This window comes from Macaca mulatta, chromosome 3 (assembly GCF_049350105.2).
Source record: "Macaca mulatta isolate MMU2019108-1 chromosome 3, T2T-MMU8v2.0, whole genome shotgun sequence".
Lineage (NCBI taxonomy): Eukaryota > Metazoa > Chordata > Mammalia > Primates > Cercopithecidae > Macaca > Macaca mulatta.
Genome location: NC_133408.1, coordinates 141,388,203 through 141,414,681, shown reverse-complemented (window position 1 = coordinate 141,414,681; position 26,479 = coordinate 141,388,203). Strand labels below are relative to the sequence as shown.

At 38.5% G+C, this 26,479-nt stretch overlaps 1 protein-coding gene across 2 annotated transcripts in view; it reads right to left on the bottom strand.

Moving 5' to 3' along the window:
* The window catches only part of MAGI2 (membrane associated guanylate kinase, WW and PDZ domain containing 2), a 1,467,795-nt gene that overhangs the window by 87,956 nt on the left and 1,353,360 nt on the right, over positions 1-26,479 (bottom strand). For both annotated transcript variants that reach the window (XM_015134089.3, XM_015134090.3), the window contains 2 exons: positions 21,252-21,471; positions 19,763-19,906 (listed from right to left, as the gene is read on the bottom strand). In XM_015134089.3, coding sequence (XP_014989575.2) covers positions 19,763-19,906; positions 21,252-21,471 — 364 coding nt within the window. The remainder of the gene's footprint in view (positions 1-19,762; positions 19,907-21,251; positions 21,472-26,479) is intronic.

The window sequence follows — 26,479 nt, the reverse complement described above, 5'->3', positions numbered from 1 at the left end:
ACTGACCCCAATATAACAGCAGCTGGAAATCTCAACACTCTGCTTTCAGCAATGGACAGATCATCCAGACAGAAAATCAACAAAGAAACACTGAACTTAATCTGTACTGTAGACCAAATGGACATAACAGATATTCACAGAAGACTTCATCTGACAGCTGCAGAACACACATCCTTCTCTTCAGCACATGCATCATTCTCAAGAATAGACCATATGTTAGGCCACAAAACAAGTCCTAAAAAAATCAAACAAATTGAAATTATATCAAGTATCTTCCCATATCATAGTAGAATAAAACTGGAAGTCAGTAACAAGAGGAACTTTGGAAACAATACAAATGCATGGAAATTAAACAATATGCTCCTGAATGACCAGTGGGTAAACACAAAAAGTGATAAGAAAATTAAAAAATTTCTTGTAACAATGAAAATGGAAACACAATATTCTAAAACCTATGAGGTACAGCAAAAGCAATATTAAGAGGAAAGTTTATAGCAATAAGAACCTGCATCAAAAAAGTAGAAAAACTTCAAAATAAACAACCTTACAAAGACTCTTAAAGAATTAGAAAAGCATGACAAAAATCAAACCCAAAATTAGTAGAAGAAAGGAAATAATAAAGATCAGAGTAGAAATAGATAAAATTGAAACCAAAAAAGGATACAAAAGATCAACAAAATGAAAGGTTGGTTTTTTGAAAAGATAAACAAAATCAATACTAAGAAAGAGAGAAGACCCAAATAAATAAAATCAGAGATGAAAAAGGAGACATGACTACTGATACCACAGAAACTTAAAGGATTATTAGAGATTACTATGAATAACTATATATCAGTAAACTGGAAAACCTAGAAGAAATGGATAAATTCCTAGACATCCATAATTTACCCAGATTGAACCATGAAGAAATAAAAATCCTGTATAGATCAGTAACAAATAATGAGATTGAGGCTGCTAAAAAGTTTCCATCTGAAAAAGAAACCAAGAAAGTAATCCCATTTACAAAAGCTTCAAATAAAACAAAATGCCTAGAAATAAACTTAACCAAAGAAGTGAAAGATCTCTACAATGAAAACTGTAAAACATAGATGAAAGAAATTGAAGAGGATACACACACACACAATGTTTTATGTTCATGGATTGGAAGAATTAATATAGTTAAAATGTCCATACTACTCAAAGCAACCTACAGATTCAATGCAATCCATATCAAAATACCAATGACATTCTTCAGAAAAATAGGGAAAAAATTCCATATTTATATAGAATCACAAAAGACCGAGGGTAGGCAAAGCCATCCTGAACAAAAAGAATAAAACTACAAGGGTCACATTATTCAAATTATGCTACAGAGCTATAGTAACCAAAACAGCATGATACTGGCATAAAAATAGACACATAGACCAAAGGAACAGAATAGAGAACCCAGAAATAAATCCACATATCCACAGTGAATTCATTTCAAGAAAGGTGCCAAGAACATACATTGGGGAAAGGACAGTCTCCTCAGAAATGTTGCTGGGAAAACTGGATATCCATATGCAGAAGAATGAAACTAGACCCTTATCTTTTGCCATATACAAAAATCAAATCAAATTTGACTAAAGACTTAAATTTAAGACCTGAAACTATGAAACTACTAAAAGTAGTTGGGGAAACTCTACAAGACATTGGTCTGGGCAAAGATTTCTTGAGTAATACTTCAAAAGCACAGACAACCAAAGTAAATATAGACAAATGGGATCACATCAAGTTAAAAAGTTTCTGCAGAAAAAGAAAACTATCAAGAGAGTGAAGAGACAACCCACAGAATGGGAGAAAATATCTACAAAGTATCTGCCTGACAAGGGATTAACAACCAGAATATATATGGAGCTCAGACAACTCAACAGGAGAAAGTAAAATAATCCTATTAAAAATGGGCAAAATATCTGAATAGACATTTTAAAAAATAAAATACATACAAATGGCCAACAGGTATGTAAAAAAAATGCTCAACATCATTAATCATCAGAGAAATGCAAATCAAACCTACAATGAGATATAATCTCACCCCAGTTAAATGGCTTTTATCCAAAAGATAGGCAGTAACAAATGCTAGTAAGGATGGGGAGATAGGGGAATGCTTGTACACTGTCAGTGGGAATGTAAATTAGTATAACCACTGCCAAGAACCATGTGGAGGTTCCTCAAGAAAACCCCTGAAAGTAGAACTACATGATCCAGAAATCCTGCTACTAGGTACTCAAAAGAAAGGAAATCAGTGTATTTTACGAGATATCTGCCACCCCCCCGTTGTTTATTACAGTGGTATTCACAATAGCAAAGATTTGGCATCAACCGTAAGTATTCATCAATGGATGAATAAAGAAAATGTGGTACATATACAGAATGGAATACCATTCAGCTACAATAAAAGGAATAAAATCCTGTTGTTTGCAACATGAATGGAACTGGGGGAAATTATGTTAAGTGAAATAAGCCAGGCACAGAAAAACAAATTTCTCATGTTATTACTCATATGTAGAAGCTAAAAATTAAAGCAATTGAACTCATATAGAGAGAGATTAGAATGATGATTACTGGAGACTGGGAAGCGAAGCAGGCAGAAGGGGGACAACTGGGGATGGTTAATGGATACAAAAATATAGTTAGATAGAATGATGAAGATCTAGTATTTGATAGCACAACAGGGTGACTATAGTCAACAATAATTTATTGTATTTTTAAAAGTATAAGTGGAATCGAAATGTTTCTGATACAAAGAAATGATAAATGCTTGGAGTGATTGATACCCCAATTGCCCTGATGTGATTATTACACGTCGTATGCCTGTATCAAAAAATCATGAGTATCCCATAAGTATATGCACCTATAATGTACCCATAACAAAAATAAAAAATAAAAATAAAAAAAGGAAAATACAACAGTAACAATAGAAAAGTGGCCAAGAGGCAACACGCATATCACGGAAGAGGAAAATGAATGATTCAAACATATGAAAAGATGTTCATTACTAACTAGAAAGAAAATTAAAACCATAATGATATACAATTATGTATTTCATTTCCAGCATAATAATAGAAATGTAATATCAATTTTATATCAAATGATGGCAAGGATATAAAGCAACAAGGACTCATATCCTGCACATAGAAGTATACAATATGCTACAAACACTTTGGAAAATTTCCTTGCATTATTTTGCAAATTTGAAGTTGCTCAGACCCCAGGACGTATCAAATCTGTTCTCAGGGATCTACTTGAGAGAAAATCTTGCATGTGTGTATCAGGAGACCTTTAGAAGAATGTCTGTAACAGTAATGTTTTTAATAGTAAAAAACTGGAAATGACCCTAATGACCATCAACAAGAAAATGGTTACTTAAGTTAGTATTTATGTAATAGGAAACTATTCAGCAGTGAAAATGAATACACTATAGTAATACACATTAACGCCAGTAAATTTCACAATGTTGAGCTAAAAAAATCAAGGGAATATAAACAATGTCTAGAAAGTTAAAAAAATGTGAAGCTAAGCAATATATTATTGAGGGATATAGCCATATGTGATAAACTATGAGGAAAAGCAAAGGAATGATAATCAAAATTCAGAAGAGTAACTTCTGGGAGATAAGGAGGTGGGAGGGAGGAGACACATTGTTCTATTTGTTAAGGTGGTTAATGACTGCATGGGCATTTATTTACTGCTGTTGTTTAAGCTGTATATATATATTCTATAATCTCTTTTCTACTTTCATATATTTCATAATAAAGATATAGCAAACAGTGTGCTATTGGAGTGCTGATGAGGGAGCACTTCATCTGAAAGGAGGTGAGAGCGGGAGATGAGAGGCAGGGATCAGTGAAGTCTTCATGGTGTAGTCAGAACTGGTTCTTGAAACATGAGGAGGGTTTTAAGCATAGAAACAGACAGAGAGGAGCTTCCACCGGGAAGAACAAGATGAGGAAAGACATAAAAGTGTGAAATGGCATTGTGTGTCCTGGAAACAGCAATGGTTGGAGTATAAATTGGAGGAATAGAGTAGCATACAAGGATGGAAAATGGCATTGGGCCAGGCTGTAGAAGGCCTTTTAAAGAAAATCCGATGGTTCACGCCTGTAATCCCAGCACTTTGGGAGGACAAGGTGGGCAGATCACGAGGTCAGAAGATCGGGACCATCCTGGCTAAAACGGTGAAACCCCATCTCTACTAAAAATACACAAAATTAGCTGGGCATGGTGGCACATGCCTGTAGTCCCAGCTACTTGGGAGGCTGAGGCAGGAGAATTGCTTGAACCCGGGAAGCAGAGGTTGCGGTGAGCTGAGATGGCGACACTGCACTCTAGCCTGGGAGACATTGCAAGACTCTGTCTCAAAACAAAACAAAACTTGTGAACCGATTTGGATCTTATCCTGCAAGCAAAGGCAGGCTGTTGAAGACTTTTGAGGAAACAAGTGGTTTAATTACACCTGTGATTTAGAAATACAATTTTGGTAGTTGCAGGAAGCATGAATAGGAGAAATTTGAGGTAAGTGGGACCCATCTAGTTACTGGAACAGTTCAGGATAGCAAAGACAAGGGTCTGTATTGTGGCAGTGGCAATGGAATGAAATGAAAGAATGAATAATTTGAGACCTGACTTGTATTTCCTAAATGTTTGTGCCCATTTCCAAAAAGACACAGACTGAAGCAAGGTGTACTGGCTTATTTCAGGCCAGGCCCTGCTCAGGACTGAGCATGCTCCCTAGTTAAGTAGTTAATTGTGAGCACTGACTCGGGAGCTTGCCCCCAATTCCCTGTTCTCCAATTGCTGATTCCCTGATAGAAGTACATTTCCCAGTGTTCCTGGCCCTTCCCTTTCTAAAGCAAGGAAGGCAGTATTTGAAAACAAACGCTTTCCAATATTCATTAATCCGTCTTTTTGCTTACTTACACCTGCCCTTAACTTCCCTTTCTGGGATTTCATTCTTCTCCCAAGGTCTCCTACACAAGCACAGTCATGCTACTAGGTTGAGGAGTCTTTTTCTTCCACAAGAGACTGATTCAGCTAATACCATCCTAAAGACCAGGGGTATGTTCATCCTTTGGGCAGATAATTACACAAAGACATGAGACACTAAGATGGCATTAAGATGGCATAACAACAACTTGTGGCTGGTCTGAAATGAAAAATGAATGCCCTGAACATCCAACAGGCAGTTGGAAATTCAGGCTAGGCCTTTACGAGGCATGTCAGTCCCTACCTCTTCCCTGTACCACGCTTGACCAAATAATGAGACATAAACCTGCCTTGGGAATTGTGCTGTTTTATAGGGGACCCAGCAGGGGTGATCCCCATATGGAGAAGTGCTCAATTCTCCCTTTGTATGACAAGAAGTATCTTGTCAAGTTGACACATGCAGGAGTCAGATCTCTTCAACCTGGAGAAGGAAGCAGCAACGTTCCACAGGCAGGAGCAGTGCCATCTCTGAGCTCAGCACAGCCAGAGCGAGGAAGCAGTCACAGGGAAAGAAGGGGACAGGGTCTGACGATGGTGACTGCCAGTCAGGAGAACACTTCTGGGCACCCCAAAGAAGAAATGTGATTGGCCTGATATTCACATTTAAGAATAGAGTACCCAGCTCTCCATAGCTTCTGAGTCACTCTGCCATGCAAACCAAATCCTGTGTGAATCATGATCAAGGTGCATTTCACACCCACTTTCTGATGAAAATGGAAAGTAGAAGGTAACTGGGCAAACTGAGGGACTCCCCTGCTCATCTTCCAGAAGGTTTAGGTCTGGGGGAGAGAAGGAATGATAAAGAAATGCAAGCAGAGAGCAAATTTGCATCAACACTGCTTTGGGAAAATGAAGAGGGAAGAAATCGTAGTTTATTCTCAGGCAAAGACAGAAAAATTATAGTTAAGTTTAAAAGAGAAAATGATACAAGTCTTCTCATTGAAGAGGTGAGTAAAGTGTATTTTTCAGATCACAGCAGTGGTTTGTAAACTTGCTCATTTTTTTCCATAGGCACCGCACCCCACCATGAATAATTAAAATCAAAGACTCTCCTCACATTTCTCATATATTCAATTCCTTTCTATGTCTTTCCATGCCAAGATGCAATCTCAACCCTTTGATTCCTTACCAAACCTTTAACTAGCCCTCATGGGAAGATGCTTTTGAAATGGTTCAAAGTTGGGCATCCACTAGAAGAAGAAACAGAGCAGAGAAATGGAGTCCTCCTCATGTGAGGCAATGAGCCCCTGAATAATTGACAATGGAGCGCCCCACGGCTCTCTTCTCTAATCAACACCACGCTCTCCCTCATTGCTGCAAGTGGCTCATGTAACTCGTTTAACACAGTGCTCATAGGTCGGACTCTGAAAAGAAAAAGGTAATGGATTTGATCTCTGTGAGAGGTTTTTCTCTTCCTTCATAAAAGGCATGGAGCAGGGCCAGACAATAAAGGGAAAAGAACTCACATTTGCAGGCAATCTGAAGGATGATTAAGAGTGATGGCTGGGAGACAACTGGGCATCTGCATGAAATGGTCTTCTGGATGGCTTGTAAAGAGGCGTGCTGTATGCAGAGATGGACTTTCAGGGTTGGCTGAATTTCAGCACCCAGACGTGATAAAACATCCCATGGACGATCTTTGCAATGCAGGGCCCTCGAAATGATCTACCTGAGCCCATACAATTGTTTTATTTCTCTAGACAGGCTTCTTTATTTCCCTCTTATGTACTTGTTATCTCTCTTTTCTCATGCTTTTGATTTCATCAACTTCCTTAGCTCATTTGTCCACACTGACCTGCTGGGGGTTAGCTCTGTGGGGCTGGTATATTCTGCTAAGCTCTGGCTTTCACATCATTCAGATTGCACTGCTCTCCTGTGTACCTTTTCTATGAGGCTCCAGCACACCTGTTTTGTAACTTTTATTCTGTCATGTTTTGCATACCCCGTGCTCTTGAAGTTCTTCATTATTTACTGTTTGACCTTATTTTACTTTATTTCCATTCTTTCTTTGTCATCCACGTCTGGTGAGAGATAGTTTACATATAAGGAAAACAAGTCTTGGAATGTCACCTAGTTTAAGATTAAAGGCATTTCTTAATGCTAGGCACAATAGGATTTTGCATATACAACGTCACTGATTCTGCAAAATCTTAATTAGATGTATCCAAACAGGGACGGTGATCCAAAAAAAGCTGACTGCGAGTTAGACTGAATTGCCACATATATTCATATTGTCAGTTACCTGTGAGATCCCATGTCCTGGTTCATCAGGTATCTTTGTGGCCATGGACGTGATAAGCACAGCTAGTGAATGTGCAGAGTTGGAAAACACAACTGCACACTTCTGTTCACATATGTGTTCAGCAGTCAATATTTACTGAGTGCCCCACATGCACAGCGCTGGGCCCTGGGGTATAGTGGGGAGCCGAGAGCAACATGGTTCCTGCTCTTGCAGAGCTTGTGCTCTGGAGAGCCAGACTTCATAAAGTGATCAGACACAAATATGTAAAATTATTACTGTGACAAATGCTACGAAGAAGATGTGCCTGTTGCTGGGAGAGCCAATGACAGGTGGATGAGACCTGACTGGAAAACACAGAGTCTTCTCTGAGGAAGTGATGCTTGAACTGGCATGTGAAGGATGAGGAGGACTTACCCAGGGGAATGGGGGGGACGGGAGGGGGAAGAGCCTTTTGGGAAGAGGGAGCAACATTGCAAAAGCCCCATGGGCAGGAAGAGGCATGGGGAGAGAAGCTGGTTGGTGGGATAACAGAGCAAGTGATGGAGGAGCTGTGTGAGATGACCTGGGAGGGGGACTGGGGATAGAACATGCAGGGCCTGGCAGCCTTGTGATGAGGATCTGATCTTTACCCTGAAAGACCATGGGGTGCCACTGAAGGGTTTTAAACAGTAAGCAGATAGATCAGATGAGTGTTTTGAAAAGGAACCACCTTATCTAGCAGACTGAGGGGAGGCAAATACAAGTTGATTTGTATTTAAAAGCTTTTGTGGCCTCTTGACATACTTACTTAAAAGATGCTCTCTGTACCTCTGTGCTGAGTAGTGAGTACAGTCATGCACCACATAATGATGTTTTGATCAACAATGGACTGCATATATGATGGTAGTCCCATAATATTATAATATGATATTTTTACTGTACCCTTTCTATGTTTAGATATGTTAAGATACACAAATACTACTGTGTTAAAATTGCCTACAGTATTCAGTGTAATAACATGCTGTCCAGGTTTGTAGTCTAGGAGCTATAGGTTGGTGTGTAGGAGCTGTAACCTGGTGTGTAGGAGGCTGTACTATCTAGGTTTTTGTAAGTGTACTTCTTTGATGTTTGCAGGACAAAATCACTTAATAATGCATTTCTCAGAGTATATCCCTGTCATCAAGAGATGCATGCCTGTATTTTAATAAATAAAAGCACAGGCCTTGGGGAGAAGAAGAGAGTGGAAGAATAGGGGAAATTTCAGAAATATTGAACTAGGCACCTTACCTTTCCTGGAAAATATGATTCCCATTGATTAGATCAGTAAAATTGATTCTCTGTGAAATGACTTGCAGGATATGAGGACAAGCTGTCATTCCACTAATTGCTAGAGTTGACTCAACTGATCCTGCTGCTCAGGAGGACTCCTGCCTCCTCCCAACCCTCATAGTGTGGGCCCCTGAAGCTGCCCAGAGAGGACCTGGTATTTGATCAAGGCTATAGAGCAGCTGTGAGCGCCTGACAGGGTAACTTGTTCAGGTCAGAGCTAGACAGCCAGTGAGCTGCTGTGCCAGTATTTGAATATGTCTGTCAGGCGCCTGCTCTTTTTACTACCTCGTTATTTCCTTAGGAGGGAGGAAAACAAACTGACAAGAAAGTCATTATGACAGGTAAGCATTTTCCTCCAAGCAAGTCTTCAGGACAAGGAAGAAATTGAGTAAGCTTAAGACAGCTGATCAGTGAAAGTATCTTAGGTGATTGAAATAAATGAAATAGATGTAAATTGTGCACCAATGACTGGAGGTCTCAAACAGATAAACTCACCAATGGGTATATATCACTGTTTTACCCAACTTTTTCCCACTGGGAAATTCTGTGCCCACGTGACAGTCTTTGTTAAGGGAATCAGCGTCAATGCTTTGTTTCTCTGAACTCAGGGGCATATTATTTCAAGACTGTATGCCATGCCATTCAATCCCAATGGCAGGATATGAGCAAGATATGGAGAGGCTCCTCCCCAGTCCAGGCAAAGCCTCCAGCCAGGCAGGCCTGCACATTTATGGCCCAGACAAGCCACCTGGGTCCTGTGGAAGATAAAATGGGATTCTGCAGTGCTGAGGTGACAGTGTGTGGCAGGGTGGAGGGGACCATGCTTCTCTGTGCCCAGGACCCAGAAGTGCATGAGGGAGCCTTAGGGATCACAGTGCCAGTGCCTTGACTGTGGAGTGTGTTCTCAGGCAGGACTATGTGGCAGTGGCAAGAACTCATTAGTGACTTTGTGGGTAGGGGACTCACACAAGTGGGGACTGGAGTTGGAGAGGAAGATAAGGACGTATGCTACAGAATGAATGCTGTGGGCACACGGGAGGCACCCTCTGGGGCTTCTCTGTGGACACACTGTGAGAGGGGGCAACTGCCAGCTCTAAAGCTGGAAGTGGTTGTAGCTACCGTAACTTGGTTGTTAAAGGTAAATGTTACTAACTTGTTTCTAGCAATATGGTGGATTAGATTCCCTAACCTTACCATTGCTGAATAGGGAAGAAAGTAAAGAATCCTCTGATGCCAAAAGCAAAGTGAGAATGAGTCCTGGAAGGTAAACAAGTACCAAAGGCAGCTTTTACCCAGAAAATAACTACTGATTCCTGGGCACCTTGAGTTTCCATTTTGATGACTGGGCAATAACGATAGAAAATTAGCTTAGGGGCTACACATGGAAAGTCTAATAGGAGATCCTTGCATGAACTGGAACCCCAAAGAACAATTCAAAAGAGGGTTGGAAAAATAAAAAGGGTAAGATAGAAAAAGTGAAACTAATAGGAAAAGAACAAAAATGATAGAATTCAATAAAAGTATAAGTAAATAAAATTAATGTAAATGGGCTGAAATGACCATGGTGAAATACATTGTTACAATATAAAAAAATCCAGGTTAATAGGCCAGAGAAACACATGCAGTATAAAGACACAGAATGGTTAAAAGTGAAAGGATAAAAGAGACATACCAAAGAAAACTAGTATGCTTATAATAATATCAGACAAAACCGACTTTAAAGCAAAAAGCATTGACAGAGATACAGTAGGTCACGACATAATGAGAAGGATTTGATTCACTTGGAAAATAAAAGAAATACCTGAGTACCAAAAACCATGCCCTCAAAATATACAAAGTAAAAGCTGATAGCTCTTCAGGCTGGGTGTGGTGGCTGATGCCTGTAATCCCAGCACCTTGGGAGGCCAAGGCAGGAGGATTGCTTGAGCTCAGGGGTTTAAGACCAGCCTGGGCAACATTGTGAGGCCCCATTTCTATTTAAAAAAAAATTGATAGCTTTTTAAAGAAAAATTTGCAAAACGATTAGCAAAGATTTTTAAGAACCTAATAGATCAAATAGATAAACCTTAGTAAGACTATAAAATAGTTGAATAGTTCAATAACCAAACTTTATCCAATGAACACATCTATACAACACTGCACTCAACGATTGCAGAATGCACATTCTTTCCAAGCACACATGGATCGTATATAAAAAACGCAACATGTTAGGCCAAGTTTGTAGCAAGACTGAAATCATATGGTGTATTTTCTCTGAAGACAAATTAAGAACAGAAAACTAACTAGAAAATCCCCATACATTCAGAAATAAAAAACCAAAAACACCTTCTAAATAATCCACAAGTCAAAGAAGAAATCACAGTAGAAATTAGAATGTATTTGGAACTTAATGAACATACTATATATTAAATCTATAGCCTTGAATTTGTATATTAATAGGAATGAAGAAAGCCTAAGAACTACTACTGTAAGCATCCAACTTAGAAAAAAAAAGAACAACAGAGTAAACCCAGAAAGAATGGATGGAATGAAATATTAAGTATAAAAACAGAAATGAATAAGCAAGAAGACAAATATGTAAGCTGACTCTTTGAAAAGAATGAAAGAAAATTGAACAATCTTTGGCATGATTAATAAAGAAAAATAGAATACCAGAACAGTAGTCAAATGAAAGAGAGATAAATACATAGGAGACAGGCGAAGTGTGATGGCTCCCAACTGTAATCCTAGCACTTTGGGAGGCCGAAGCAGTAGTATTGCTTGAGCCCAGAAGTTTGAGACCAGCCTAGGCAACATGGTGAGAGCCATCTCTACATGAAAGAAACAAATCAGCCAGGTGTGGTGGTGCACACCTGTGGTCCTTGCTACTTGGGAGGCTGAGGTGGGAGGATTACTTGAGCTCAGGAGGTTGATGCTGCAGTGAGCCATGTTTGTACCACTGCACTCCAGCCTGGGTGACAAAGCAAGATCCTGTCTCAAAAATAAAATAAAAATAAAAATGATATAAAAAGTTTGAAAACTAAGATGAAATAGGTAAATTATTAGGAAGAAAAGCAGTTTATCAGAATAGACTTACAAAGAAATATAAAATATGAAGATAATTATTATAGAAACATAATTAGTGAACTAAAACTTTTGCATGAAGAAAACATTCTAGACTTGGATGAGTTTGCAGGTGTCTTCCACCAAACATTCAAGGATAATTCAAAACATACATAAACTTTCCTAGACAACAACCATAAATACCAGCAACAAAAAGGATTATTCTATTTCTCATTTTATAAGGTTAGGATAGCATTAATATCAAAATCATTCCGGGATACTACAAGAAAATTATAGGCCAATCTTAATAACATAGATATAAAAATCTTAAAGGAAATAACAGAAAATTGAATTGATCAATGCATAAAAATGACATATCATGAATAAATAGGGTTCATCCCAGGAGCTCAAGAGTAACTGAACCATAAAAATCCTTTAATATGATTAATCATATTAATTACCATATAAAAGAAAAAAATTGGATGGTATTTTCTATGGATGCAGAAAAAGTAGACAAAATTCAACATCTACTCATAATAAACTCTCCTAGCAAACTACTAATAGAGGAAAACATCTTTAATCTGATAAAGGTTACCTATAAAAATGCAGTAAACATCATGTTTAATGAAATTTTAAAAAGCATTCTAAGATTAGAAATAAACAAAAGTGCCTGCTTTGACCACTTCTATTCAGCATCATACAGTAAGCCAAGCCAATGAAATTAAAAAAAAGAAATAATGGGACTTAAAAGGAAAAAACCCACAAAACTCTAATTATAGAAAATGTGATTTTTATGCAGGAAACCCAGAGGTAGGTACAGATAAATTATTTGAAGTAATAAGAGAGTTCAGTAAATTTTGCCTGATATAATTGGTCAATATACAAAATTCAGTTGCCTTTCTCTTCACTGATTATCAGTTAATTTTAAAATTACATTAAAAGTACTATAGCCAGGAGAAGAATAAAGTTGGAAGACTGACACTACTCACCTTCAAGACTTACTATAAAGCCACAGTAATCAGGGCAGTGTGGTATTGGTGAAAGAATAGACAAATAGATCAGTGGAACAGAATAGACAGAAATAGACCTACATAAATGTAGTCAACTAATCTTTGACAAAGGAGCAAAGGCAATGCAATGAAGAAAAAATAGTTTTTTCAACAAATGGTACTGGAACAACTGGACATCACATGCAAAAAAAATGAGTCGAGACACAGACCAAAACACCTTTCACAAAAATTAACTCAAAATGGATCCCGATCTAAATGTAAAATGCAAAACTATGAAACTCCTATAAGATAACAGAGGAGAAAATCTATAAGACCTTGGATTTGGCAATGACTTTTTAGATATGACACAAAAGGCATAATCCATGAAAGAATTAGGAAGCTGGATTTCATTAAAATTAAAATTTTCTGCTCTGCAAAAGACAATATCAAGAGAATAAAAGGACAAGCCACAGACTGGGAGAAAATACTTATGAAAGATGTATCTCATAAAGGACTGTTATCCAAAATGTACAAAGAACTCTTAAAACTCAACAATGAAAAGGAAAATAACCTGATAAAAAGTGGGCCAAACACCTTAACAGATAGCTCACCAAAGAAGATATACATATGGCAAATTAGCATATGAAAAGATGCTCCACATCATACGCCATCAGGGAAATGTAAATGAAAACAATGAGATACCACTACATGCCTATCAGAATGGCCAAAATCAACAACAATGACAGAACCAAATGCTGATGAGGATATGGAGAAACAGCAACTCTCATTCATCACTGGTGGGAATGTGAAATGGTATAGCCAATTTGGAAGACCGCCGGTTGTTTCTTACAAAACTCAACATACTTGTATCATACGATCCAGCAAATGCATTCCTTGGGTTTTACTCAAAGAAGTTGGAAACTTATGTCCACATAAAAATCTGCACACAACTATTGATAGCAGCTTTATTCATAATTGCCAAAATCAGTAGTGCATCCAGACAATGGAATATTATTCAGCACTAAAAGAAATGAACTATTAAGCCTTTAAAAGACATGGAGGAAAGTTAAATGCATACTACTAAGTGAGAGAAGTCCATCTGAAAAGGCTACTACATACTGTGTGATTCCAACTATATGACATGGTGGAAAAGGCAAAACTCTGCCCACAGTAAAAAGATCCGTGGTTGCTAGGGGTTAGTGGGGAGGGAGGAATGAATAGTGGAACACGAAAAATTTTCAGGGCAGTGAAAATACTCTTTGTGATGCTATAATGTGGATACATGCCATTATACATTTGTCCAAACCCATAGAATGTACAACACTGGCTGGGTGCGGTGGCTCACGCCTGTAATGCCAGCACTTTGGGAGACTGAGGCGGGCAGATTACCAGGTCAGGGGATAGAGACCATCCTGGCTAACACAGTGAAACCCTGTCTCTACTAAAAATACAAAAAAATTAGCCAGGCGTGGTGGCATGTGCCTGTAATCCCAGCCACTTGGGAGGCTGAGGCAGGAGAATTGCTTGAACCCGGGAGGCAGAGGTTGCAGTGAGGCAAGATTGTGCCACTGCACTCCAGCCTGGGTGACAAAGCTTAGACTCCTTCTCAAAAAAAAAAAAAAAAAAAAAAAAAAAACAGAATGTACAACACCAAGACTGAGCCATACTGTAAACTATGGACTCTAGGTGATAATGATGTGTCAATACTTATTCATCCATTGTAACAAATATTCCAGTCTGGTGGGGAATGTTGATGGAGAGGAGGCTATGCAAGTGTGGGGCAGGGAGTATATGGAAAATCTCTGTACCTTCTTCTCAATTTTGCTGTGAGCCTAAAACTGCTCTTAAAAAAATGAAAAAAGAAGACTGGGTTAAAAATAATAAAAGCATATATTCACTCAACACATGCATTTGTGTAAAGATTAAAAAATACTGTATTCAAGAGTAAAAGGAAAACACAAAAAGTGCGTTAGAATCAGTCTAACAAGATATTTGCAGGTATGTTATGGAAAAAGCTATAAAAGTTTATTTAAGCACTTTATGGAAAATCTACATAAATGGATTACATCATGTTCATGGAAAGACTCAATATTATAAAGATGTAAAATTTTCCCACATTTATATATGAATTTCAAGCAATTCCAATAAAAATTCTAACAGGATTTTTTAGAAACTTGACAAGCAAATTCTAAAATTATATAGAAGGGCAAAAGCCCAAGAACATGCAAACACCCCAGAAGAATTAAGATGTGTGTCTGAGAGAGAGGAAGTTTCCCCATAAAAAAAATCAACGCTCATTAAAAGGTAGATAAGTATGGCCTTGACACAGGGATAGACAAATAGACTAGTAGAACACTATAAAGAATCCATATACAGACCGTTGCATTTACAGAAATTTAATTTATTACAGAGCTGTCATTGCAGATGGCGGGGGGGGGGTGGGACAAAGAAATACTCATTAAATGATGCTGTGACATGTGGTTATCCCTATGGAAAAATTGAGATTGAGGTTTTACCTTATATTATACAGAGATATCAGCTGTAGGTGATTAAAGACTTAGATATAGAAAGTAAAACTATACAACTTTTAGAAGAAGATATAAGAGAAGATGTTTAAGACCTTATCTTGGAGAATGATTTCTCAAACAAGACACAGAAAGCAGAAACTATAAAAAAGAAAAAGGGTTAAGCCAATTACACTAAAATGAAGACTTTCTTATTATCAAAGAGCATCATAAAAAAAGTGAAACTACAAGCCACAAGCTGGCATAAGATATCTGTATCACATTAATTGATGAAAAATGATCACCAATAACATATAAGCACTTCTGTAATCAACACGAAGAAATATTCAACAGAAAATGGGGAAAGACATGTACAGGCCTTTTTTATTTAAGAGAGACATGAAAGTCTAATAAAAATAAGAAAAAATGATGAATATCATTTGTAATCAAGAAATGCAAATCCAAATCTAAAATATATCATTTTCTACCTACCAGAATGAGAGTTTAAAAGTCTGAAGTACAAATCTGTGAGTGTGTGTAGTAAGAAAAACTTTTTTACATGCTAATACAAGTGTAACTTTCTACAACCACCTTAGACAATACTTTTGTGTTACTTAGGTAAGTTAAATTTGTGCCCTCTGAGGCATATAGTCTAGTCTAGAGAAAGTCTTGCATAGGTACAGCAGGAAAGATGTACAAAGATTGTATGAGTTACAACAAACTTGGAAACAACCAAAGTGTAAATGGACAGGGAAAATCTCAAATGTCCGTAAAATGGAAAAACAGATAATTATTATAGGTTGTAGCATATTCACATAATGAAATAATTTGTAGCAGTGAAAAATAAATGAACTATAGCTTCCTGCACCAACCTTGGATGAATCTCATGAACATTACAGAAAGCAAGCCACAGAGAAGAACATGTACAGTACGGTCCAGTTACATAAAGTTCACAAAGTGTGCAAAGCTAAATGATATAGTTGAGAGATACACAGATCTGTGGTAACAATAGAAGAAATGTCAAGTGCTTTATTTAGGAAGGTGGTTCCCTCTGAGGCCTGGAGAATAGGAGGAGAATGAAATCATGGGAGCTTGGTAATGTTCTGTTTTTTAAGCGGGGCTATGGGTTCATAGGTCCTTGAATCATTGTTAGTATTTATACTTATTACATATGTTAGAAATATTCTTGTAAATGGTTTCATGTTTAATAAAAACAATATATAAACCAGGATGCTTTTGTATTGGCTAGTTATATCTGGTCTATAGAAGCAAAGGTGACAAATTTAAAAGAAGCTAATTTCAGGCAATGTTGCTTTCTATTTTAAAAAAAGATGGGCAAGTGGTATCTTTTTTGTGCATTGATTAGTTGAACAAAATGTTTTAGGTCGTTCCAAAGCCCATTGCAGGCAGACTTTTGCTTCATGTGAGTTTCAGAAAGTAGGTAAACCATTTTATAAATAAGCTTATGTGATGCTAAGTAGGCAATACAAATGGTACCCAGCTGCAGGTGATGAAGTTATGAAATAATGTTCTTTTTCATCATAAAAATACATTTTATGGAAATGCGAACTATATTACACTTTTATGGAAACAGGAAAATATTTTACCATTTTAAGAGCAAACTTGATCTCCTTTCAGATTCTCTTTTAACTTGACTCTCAGATTTTTATTTAAGCACTTAGAATTTCTATCCTTTCTCTCCAAATGTCTCCTGATTTCTTACATTCTCTGTTTTACTGAGGTTCTTCAATATTATTTTTTATGTTCATTATTTTTTGCCTGTGTTTTCTATTTAGTTTTGGTTTTTAATTAGGTTATATTCCTAGGAGCTTTGTATCAGAGATTTATTCACTAGCTACGCAAATTTCATCTTTCCCAATTTTGTTAGACTATTTTACAAACGTAAGTCTTCTTTTTATAAACAGATCCAGTAGTATTTTCTAATAATTTATTATCCTTTTCCTTAAAATCTGAATGTCCATTGTGTTTCTCTTATGACGCCAGCCTTCTTGAGTGACTGAAGAAAAGCAATCAGACGTGACAATGATATATCTCTATTTATTATTCCCCTTATTTTCTGCATTCACAGATTGTGTTTTGTTTTGTCTGTTCAACTTTTAATACATCAGTATTAACTGATGTTGAAAAACCATCGAGTATAATAATTAAAGTCAAAACTTGCTACGCTCCACTGGTTTTTTGATAAAGCGAATACAGTAGTTTCCCCTCATACCTCTTGCATATATTCCAAGATCCCCTGTAGATGCCTGAAATCACAGGCAGAACTAACCCTATATACACTGTTTTCCATATATATATATATATATATATATATATATATATATATATATATGATAAAGCTTAATTTACAAATTAGGCACAGCAAAGGATCAACAACAATAAAAAAATAGAACAATTATAACAAAATGCCAGCATCAGTACTCTTGCACTTTGGGGCCATTACTAAGTAAAATAAGTGTTACTGGAACACAGGCAGTGTGATACAATGATAGTCAATCTGATGATCGAGAGGGCTGCTGAGTGACCAATGGGCAGGTAGCATCTACAGTGTGGATAAAGGGCTGCTTCACCTTGTGGGAAGGACAAAATTTCAGCATGCTACTCACAATGCTGCACAATTTAAAATTTATAAATTGCTTATTTCTGAAAATTTTTATGTAATGTTTTTGGATTGCAGTTGACACAGGTATCTGTAATAAAACCTCAGAAGGTAAAACCTCAGAGATTCACATGAAGAGCTTCCTAAAACATAGCCTGGTGACCCCACTCCTAGAGTTTCTGATTCAGCAGGTTTGGGTGGGGCTAGAGAATCTGCATTTCTACCAAGTTTCCAGGTGATGCCGATGCCAGGAACCATGCTGATAACTATTGCTCTGGCTTAAATTCTGTAAGAAAGAGGAATCTTTTCCTGCAAGGGTATTTCTCTATTTAGGCTTCTTTGCCTTGGGAGTACTGTACATATACAGCAGCGAGTCATTTAAACCCCTTGTTAAAATACATGGCCACTGTTTGCAACCTACAGAGACCAGCCCTGTAGTCCACCGTGGGTCTCTATCTCTCACAGGGGCTCTGGCCATTTCGCTCATGGTCTTCCTGCTGTGTTTCACCTGCACTGCAAAGATTAATTTTGTTTTACTGAACTACTTGTGAGCTGTCCTTAAAGCAGGTTAAGAAAGTGTCCTTCTGGCTTATAGGGAAGTTGTAGAGCCAGGAAACCATGTGGAGGTCCATCTTCAAACCAGGGCTAGACGGGGTAAGAGGGGGTGGTGCTAGATCAGGGCGAGGGCTGCCAGTCTCTGGTGTCAGCCCTGCCTGGGTTTAAATTCCAACTCGGAGGCTTCCCAGCTGTCAAAGGATTGTGGTGGGAGGGAGAAATAAAGACATGATGTGCATGCTTTCTGCTTTTGGACTGTGGATAATCCCCTGACTTGGAAATGCGTATCATAGAAATGTAGACTTGGTGGTAGAAATAACAGATTCGGTCATCAGGGAAAATTGGTTGGTGAGGCTCTGCACAAGAACCCAAGGTTCCGGAACCCCAAAGCCACAGCTTTTCTTTATTAACTTAAAGAGGCAGGAGGGAGGGCAAGAATAAATTCTAGCTTTTATTCATACACACACACACACACACACACACACACACACACACACAGAGAGAGAGAGTAAAGAGACTAATATTTTATATTGTTAACAAGCTTTGTTTTGTACCCTTAAACGAAGAATCAGTTACCCATCAATCAGATGCCTCAAAGTAATTATTAAATGAAAAAATCTACTCTCAACTTTATACTCTAATTGGAAAATTTCTAGCTGCTGTCTTTTTTTTTTCCCTTGAGACAGAGTCTCGCTCTGTTGCCCAGGCTGGAGTGCAGTGGTGCTATCTTGGCTCACTGCAACCTCCGCCTCCCGGGTTCGAGCAATTCTCCTGCCTCAGCCTCCTGAGTAACTAGGACTACAGGTGCGTGCCACCATGCCCGGCTAATATTTTTGTATTTTTAGTAGACGTGGGAGATGGGGTTTCACCGTGTTAGCCAGGCTGTTCTCAATCTCTTGACCTCATGATCCACCCGCCTCAGCCTCCCAAAGTACTGGGATTACAGGTGTGAGCCACCACGCCCGGCCCCTGTTGTCATTTTTAAGAACAACCTGTATCCAAGAAGCCAAATCCCTTTTTCTTCTAATGCTTCTGTCTGCCCAGTATCAAACCAAAAGACCACTCAACACAAAGGAAAAATTTCCCAAAACTCCCGCAAAACCATGTGATTAATCAGTATGGGGGATAAAGTACAAAACTAAAAATAAATTTCAAAAGATTCAACCTTAATGAAAACAGAATCATCAAACCGTAGAAAGAATTATGGAGCAATAATGTTTCCTTTTCAAGCTATTTCTTAGATTTCTTTCATTTGCTCTTTAGAAAAATAGTACTTTATTGAGGTTAATCAATTAGAAGGTCATAAGCAGAAAAATGAGAATGAGAGCTATTATAAAATAGCATTTGGCCAAACCTTTAAGAAACTGGGTCATCATGAACTAGAAAGAAGGCAAACCTACAGCAACCGTGCTTGACAGCATGCTTTAGCACTCTTCCAATACCACAGTGGGTTTTTCTTTCAGAATTAAGTAATTCTATAAAAAGAGACTGTTCTTACCCTCATCCTCCCATTCCTTATTGCTGGTCCGTCTTCTGCCAATCTCAACACATACAAATCCATTTTGTATTCCCTTCCTCCACGAATGCTGAATCCAAATCCTTTGGCTCCTTTCTCCATGTCCACAGTGAAATAATCAAAATCCTTTGGGGTTGGAGAGAAAATGGAATAAATAATTGTTTAGTTATCAGAGAAGCTTCTGTGGCTAGTCTCTGTGTTCTCCTTCTCTCTCTTAGTTAATGTATTCCAAATGACATGATGTTGGGAGAAGTCGTCATCTGACTTCATAAACTATCCAAATGAAAGACAAAATTCCAAAGGTTTGAGCAGGCCACAGCACAGTTTACGTGGTCATCAAAGAATTACTGTGTAGCTTGTTTATTTTGGTATTCATCAGTTTATTTGGCAAACGTGGAATGATTACAGATAGGCCTGAGTGACACCATCTTTCCTTTGACTTTTCTCATTCACTGCTGTTGAGCACCATAAATAAATATCAGGGGTGTGTGTGTGTGTGTATGTAAATTACAGAGTTTGCTGATTAGAAAAGTGAAATTTAGTGGGATCTGATAATTACACGTCTCAGTCGCACAGACTATTGAATATCAAGTTGGAATGTACAAAATCAACTTCTCTTTTACCTAAAATGCAGTATATCCAAGATTCTCTGATCTTCACTATTCTTAAAATCTTTGGGCGTAAAGGTGATTTTCAATTCATAATAAAACACAATGTAATCTGATACATTTGAGATTGTACTTAATTTATATCTTGATATGTAGTTATGAAGTAGGAAGTATTTTCTAGATACCAAACTCTGGTCTAGACTCTTCATAAATGTTGAATCCTCACCCTGGCCTGTAAAGAAGATTCTCCCTTTAGGAAACTGAATCTCAGAGAAGTTAAGGAAGTTGACACGAAGCGCATCAACAAATAATCATAATAACCGTGACATTGGTTGTGTAGACAGAGAGTTGTTGGCTGTGGCAGGCGCTACACTCTGGATTGTGAAGCCAGGCCTGGTCTTATTCTTCTCACCGGGGCTTGGCCCTTTATCACAGAGTGGCAGGTAGGGGGAAACATAGTAAAACACTATGGACCTAAAATACCTCCACTGCTAGCATCTCTAAAATTTTCTGCATTAGCAGCACTCTCAGAGGTTCCAGGTTAAAGCATTTTTAAAACTGTGAAAAGGAAACGTACAGGGAGTTAGCTAGTATTAGCAGGGATTAGTTTATTCCATTACTACTCATCCACTATTTATGTATTTATCCATATTTATTTATTTATTGACCTGCTTTATTCTGAAATAGATTTATTTATCCAGTATGTTTTTGAGGATGTAGGTGTTACCCCGATGTTACCAGAACTAGGAATAGAACTTCAGCTGTCTATCCCAGGTACTCTTTCCTCTGCCTCTCCTATTTCATTCCTTGCAGTTCTCTGGAAGCCTTGGTCAGGGCCCACTCTGCTCTCCGGGAGGAGGTACCTGGGGTTGCCTGTAGTCCGACAGAGGGTACTGCCTGGTGTCGGGGGAGTGCTGCCTGTAGTCCAGCAGTGGAGGCTGCCTGTAGTCCAAAGGAGGGGGCTGCTGGTAGTCCCCTCCTGGGGGTTGCCTGTAGTCCAGCGGGGGCTGCCTGTAGTCTGTGAATGGAGGCTGTCGGATGTCTGGTTTCACATCTTGCCTTGCTTTCACTTCCGATCTGTAACTAAATCAATGGAAATGGGATTTGCTTTGGTAACTCTGCATTCTAAGGAGACTAGAATGATCACATGGCCTCCAGAGGTGGTCTAGCCATGGCAGCTCACACAAACCACTCCTCTCGGTGGTCCTGTTGGTTTTCAGGATTATGAGAAGATTAAATATTATTTAAAAATCTCTGACAAGTGCCATATTGTATACTTTTTATTTGGCTCCTTACGAAGTCAAGGTAAAAATGATGGTTCAACCAGAACCTTGTGGAAAAGGACTCATGGATGTTCCTCTTTGACTTTGGCTATTTAAAAACTGCACAGCCACAGCAAATCTAGGGATTGAAGCACTGAACTACACATCCCAAAACATCAGCCTATCTTAACACCAGTAAACCAACCTTCCTCTCTCACTCTTACTTTTTTCTCTCACACACACCCCTTGGCAGATCATTCATTACTTCATAAAAACATGATTGAAGTGATCTCTAATTATATTACAAATACACAATCAAAGGCTATTTTAACCTGCTGAGTTGGGTCTTTTTGAATATTTTACAGAGGTTAAAGGAGTGATGGTAAAATATAATCACCAACTACAAATCAAGTGGCAAGTCATTGAATCATTGGTAAAGTTGGAAACATATTACATAGAGGCTTAAATACTAGATCATAGCTATCAAGATTAGCATCAAATACTACTGTAATCATAAGATGGAAGAGAAGGCAAAAATGTTTATGTCCAACATTTATCTCTTGCTTGCTTCTAGATATTAGTTACTAATGAAATAAACACAGAGACCAGAGCTAGGAGCATTGCTTTGTGAATCCAAACTGCTTTAAGCTGAGGCGGTTACTAGTTTCAAAAGAAATAGCCAATCAAATGACGAGTTGATGGGTGCTGACGAGTTGATGGGTGCAGCACAGCAACATGGCACAAGTATACATATGTAACAAACCTGCACATTATGCACATGTACCCTAGAACTTAAAGTATAATAATAATAAAAAATAAATTAAAAAAAAAAAGAAATAGCCAATCCCTACCATTATGGGATCATTAATAAGGTGAACTGAAAAATTATCACCATGGTATGGAGGCCACTTAATTCTGTTGTTCATTACCTATTGCCATGGCAACAGTCTATAATGAGCTACCCAGGGATGTAGGTAGATTGAAAAATACATTCTACATAGTAACAATTTTATTTAAAATTAATTGGAGGGTATGAGGAATTGAGTAAATATTTAGCAGCAAGAAAAAGCTCAAATGTGTGGGGAAAACTAGTGCAAACCAGTAGAATTCTTACATTTAAGTCTAGATTTTTTTTTTAAAACTGGCTGATGGTCTTACCAATGCTGATTAGTATTAAGTGTTTTTAAAAATCACTTGCCTGAACAATTGCCATTAGTGTAATCTAATATTTGGCGAGGTCACACTGAAAGTGCATGGCAATAGATGTGTTTATTTGGGGCTTTTAGAAGGGAGTTAGCAATGTAGTTATTTTAATCAACCCTTTGAGTAGGTCCCATTTATTACTTAACCCTGCAGAGGAGAGGCATTCCTTTTGTGAGCTGCATAATTTTGGTTTTGCTTTATACCTCAATTGTCCACTCGCCTACTGAGAGCATGCATGCTGAGAATAGGATTATTTAAAATATATTTTGAATAAGATGCTTAACTATGCAAATGCATGCATTAAACAAAAGGAATTGAACTGGGTGACATTTGTCAGTGTGTGTTGGTTCCTTTCTGGAAATAGCTTGTTTGGTGGTTTGGATGTCACACTGTTTTAAGTTATAGCATAGTCACTTTATTTCCACGATCTGTATGGTATTGATATGCAATATCCACTGTGTGCTCTATTTCTAACCAAATGTGTCACGAGGTATGGCCAAAGAGGGTGAAATGTAAGAATCTCCCCCAAAGTAACACAAATGACTAAAAATAGGAGCAGATGAAACTTTCAACACTCTCATCCAGGCCATCAAGTACTCAAACTATATTCTACCCCGTGTCATGTGTCAGGATTTTAAGTTGAACTACACATTGAAGAATTCTTTAATAAGGAAAACATACTAAATTTTTTATGAGTGTTGCTAACTTTTAAGTGAATAATATACCAGCTAGGGAAAAAATTATGTTGCTTTGAATGTGTGAAACACTTTAAGGAAAACTCAGGATTATTTTTAAAAACTGGTGCTTTACAGTTCTTTTACTTCTGAAAAAAGATCATCTATATAACCCTTCATAGCTATTAATTCCATTGCTGAAGATACTTTAGAAATGATAAAATCAGACTGCTAATGGTAAGTTCTAGCAGGTTTTTGTGGTATAAAAAATTTCCGGAACAAATAAATGCTGCCCATGGTGAGAATGCACATCTCATGGGCCCTTCAAGAATCACTTCTAGCTGGGCACGGTGGCTCATGCCTGTAATCCCCAGCACTTTGGGAGGCTGAGGCCGGTGGATCACCTGAGGTCGGGAGTTCGAGACCAGCTTGACCAACATGGAGAAACCATGTCTCTACTAAAAATACAAAATTAGTCAGGCGTGGTGGCACATGCCTGTAATCCCAGCTACTAGGGAGGCTGAGGCAGGAGAATCACTTGAACCCGGGAGGCAGAGGTTGCGGAGAGCCGAGATCGCGCCACTGCACTCTAGCCTGGGCAACAAGAGCAAAGCTCTGTCTCAAAAAAAAAAAAAAAAGAATCACTTCCTGTCCTGAGCATCTAGAGTTCAAAGTCTGTGAAAGAAGTCAATTTCCAATGCTCTTTCACTGACCTTGCCATCTTAAACTGCAAATATCAATTGCCCTTGCTAGAGAAGGTGAACTCTGCTATTTATACTTAGTTTTGAAACATATTCCATAACGGCTCTTCTGTTGTTTTCAACAAATGCTTCTCCTTGAATAGTGTTTTTGCTTATCTTCATATTGAACATATTTTATACTTCCTGAGTACACACCCAAAAGATGTTAAAGGACTGAGAAATGGGGAGAAGTGTATGGGGTGTCCTGGGAAGCCAATCCAAGAGTAAGTTCCACAGGAAAAAATATCACTCATTCTAACTCACAACGTAGACATTCACAAGCAGATTGCCATTTTATTTTATCCTGCTCTAACATGGGAGTGGGCTGAATTTGACATGTAGGTGGGCACTCCTTGTACAAATGAAGAAATAGGAAATTCATGCCATGCACTTGGCATATAAACTGTCTTAGAGATATCTCCAGCCTGATATAAAATAATGGCAAAGAGTTTTCCATCTGATACCATGGCCATCTTTAAATGCAATTAGGAAAAATGTTTCTGGCACCTGTAAGATTACTGAATCTCTTCATTCACATGCAAATGAGCCACCACCAACAATCACAGAGTTCAGCCAGGAAACCTGAGTGCCAGTAAAGGGCCCTAGAGTTGGAGTGGGCACTTCCTGGGCTGTTAATATGGTAATAGAAGCAAAATATCTTAGAAGCAATGTAGTAGTAGAAGCAGCAAAATACCTCAGAACTCTGGGCAAATATGTTGGTGACTTATAAACATTTGGATTAGGTCAATCTGAATCCCAGAGCTAGGAATATTTCATTCTGCAGTCAGGATGTCCAAAGACCGCTGCTTCTGTGATAGGGAACAAGGTATCCCAGTTGTGAGCTGGTAGCAGATGGGACATGGCAGTGGCTGCATCCAGCTGTTGCTCTCCCCTCAGCACACCAGGGATGAGCTCACCCACTCAAGGCTGGAAGCAAGAGCCATGTCCAGGGAAAATCTGACTCTGGAAAGGAGAATGGAATGTGGCTGCGAGATTAATCGACAGCAGCAAGAAGTGTCTGAAGCTGGCTCGGGGACTACTGGGGCACTCAAGTCCTTCCTCTTGAGTCTAAGATGAATTCTGGGGAAAGCCAGTGCAATCTGTTGAAGTGATAGACGTTGAGAGCAAACACTTCTGGGGCTCATTACTGAAACACTCAGAACTTACCCTTCTTATGGCTTGTCAAATTCTCACCTCTGCATTAGTTGTTTTATGGGGCTTTTCTCTTCCTTGCATATATTAAAAACATAAGCAGCTGAGGACAACCAGACATTTACTTCTCTATGAAAGCAAATGGGAAATCAGTAGAATGAGGCTTTGTAGAAATGCCACCTGTGGCACAGGGAACACAGTTTGCTTTGCAACAATGTGAATGATGAACCCAGAGAGTTCTGGGAATCAAAAACAGAGTCTCACTTCATCTTCACCATCATGGGAGGAGAGGGATGGGAAGCAGATGTTCGGAAAACATTAGAATCATTAAAAAGGCCAGTGAGGAGTTCGCATGCAGAGGTGTTTCTGTGAGTTGTTTTGTTTCGTTGTTGTTGTTTCCCACGGAAAGGGAGAAAGCATCATGGGAACACCGCTTCATCTTTTTCTTTCATGGCTCAACCCAACCCAGGCTCCCTGTTACATACAGGTCACAATAAGAAGACAATGTTGTTCTTCTGACAATGTTTTTCTGGAAGTTCAAAGTGTCTTATTCATTAGTTTGTGATGCCTATCTCTAATGCTATGTGTGGAATAGAAGAACCTCATTAGATTGTGAGTAGGAGGATGTAAGGTTATTATAATCAGTAAACATGCTAATTTATTTTATTTTTGAGACAGAGCCTCACTCTGTCATCCATGCTGGAGTGTCACGGGAATGTTCTCAGCTCACTGCAACCTCCACCTCCTGGGTTTAAGTGATTCTCCTGCCTCAGCCTCCCAAGTAGCTGGGACTATAGGCATGGACCACCATGACCGGCTAACTTTTGTATTTTTTGTAGAGATGGGGTTTTACCACGTTGCTCATGCTGGTCTTGAACTTCTGGGCTCAAGCAATCCTCACATCTCAGCTTCCCAAAGTGCTGAGATTATAGGCGTGAGCCACCACACTGGCTGGTAATATTTACTAATGCCTACAAATCCTTCAACATTCTCCCCACTTCGACATCATCATCATTCTCTGAGCCATGACCTTTGTGGTTCAATGGAAGCAGCCACCTCC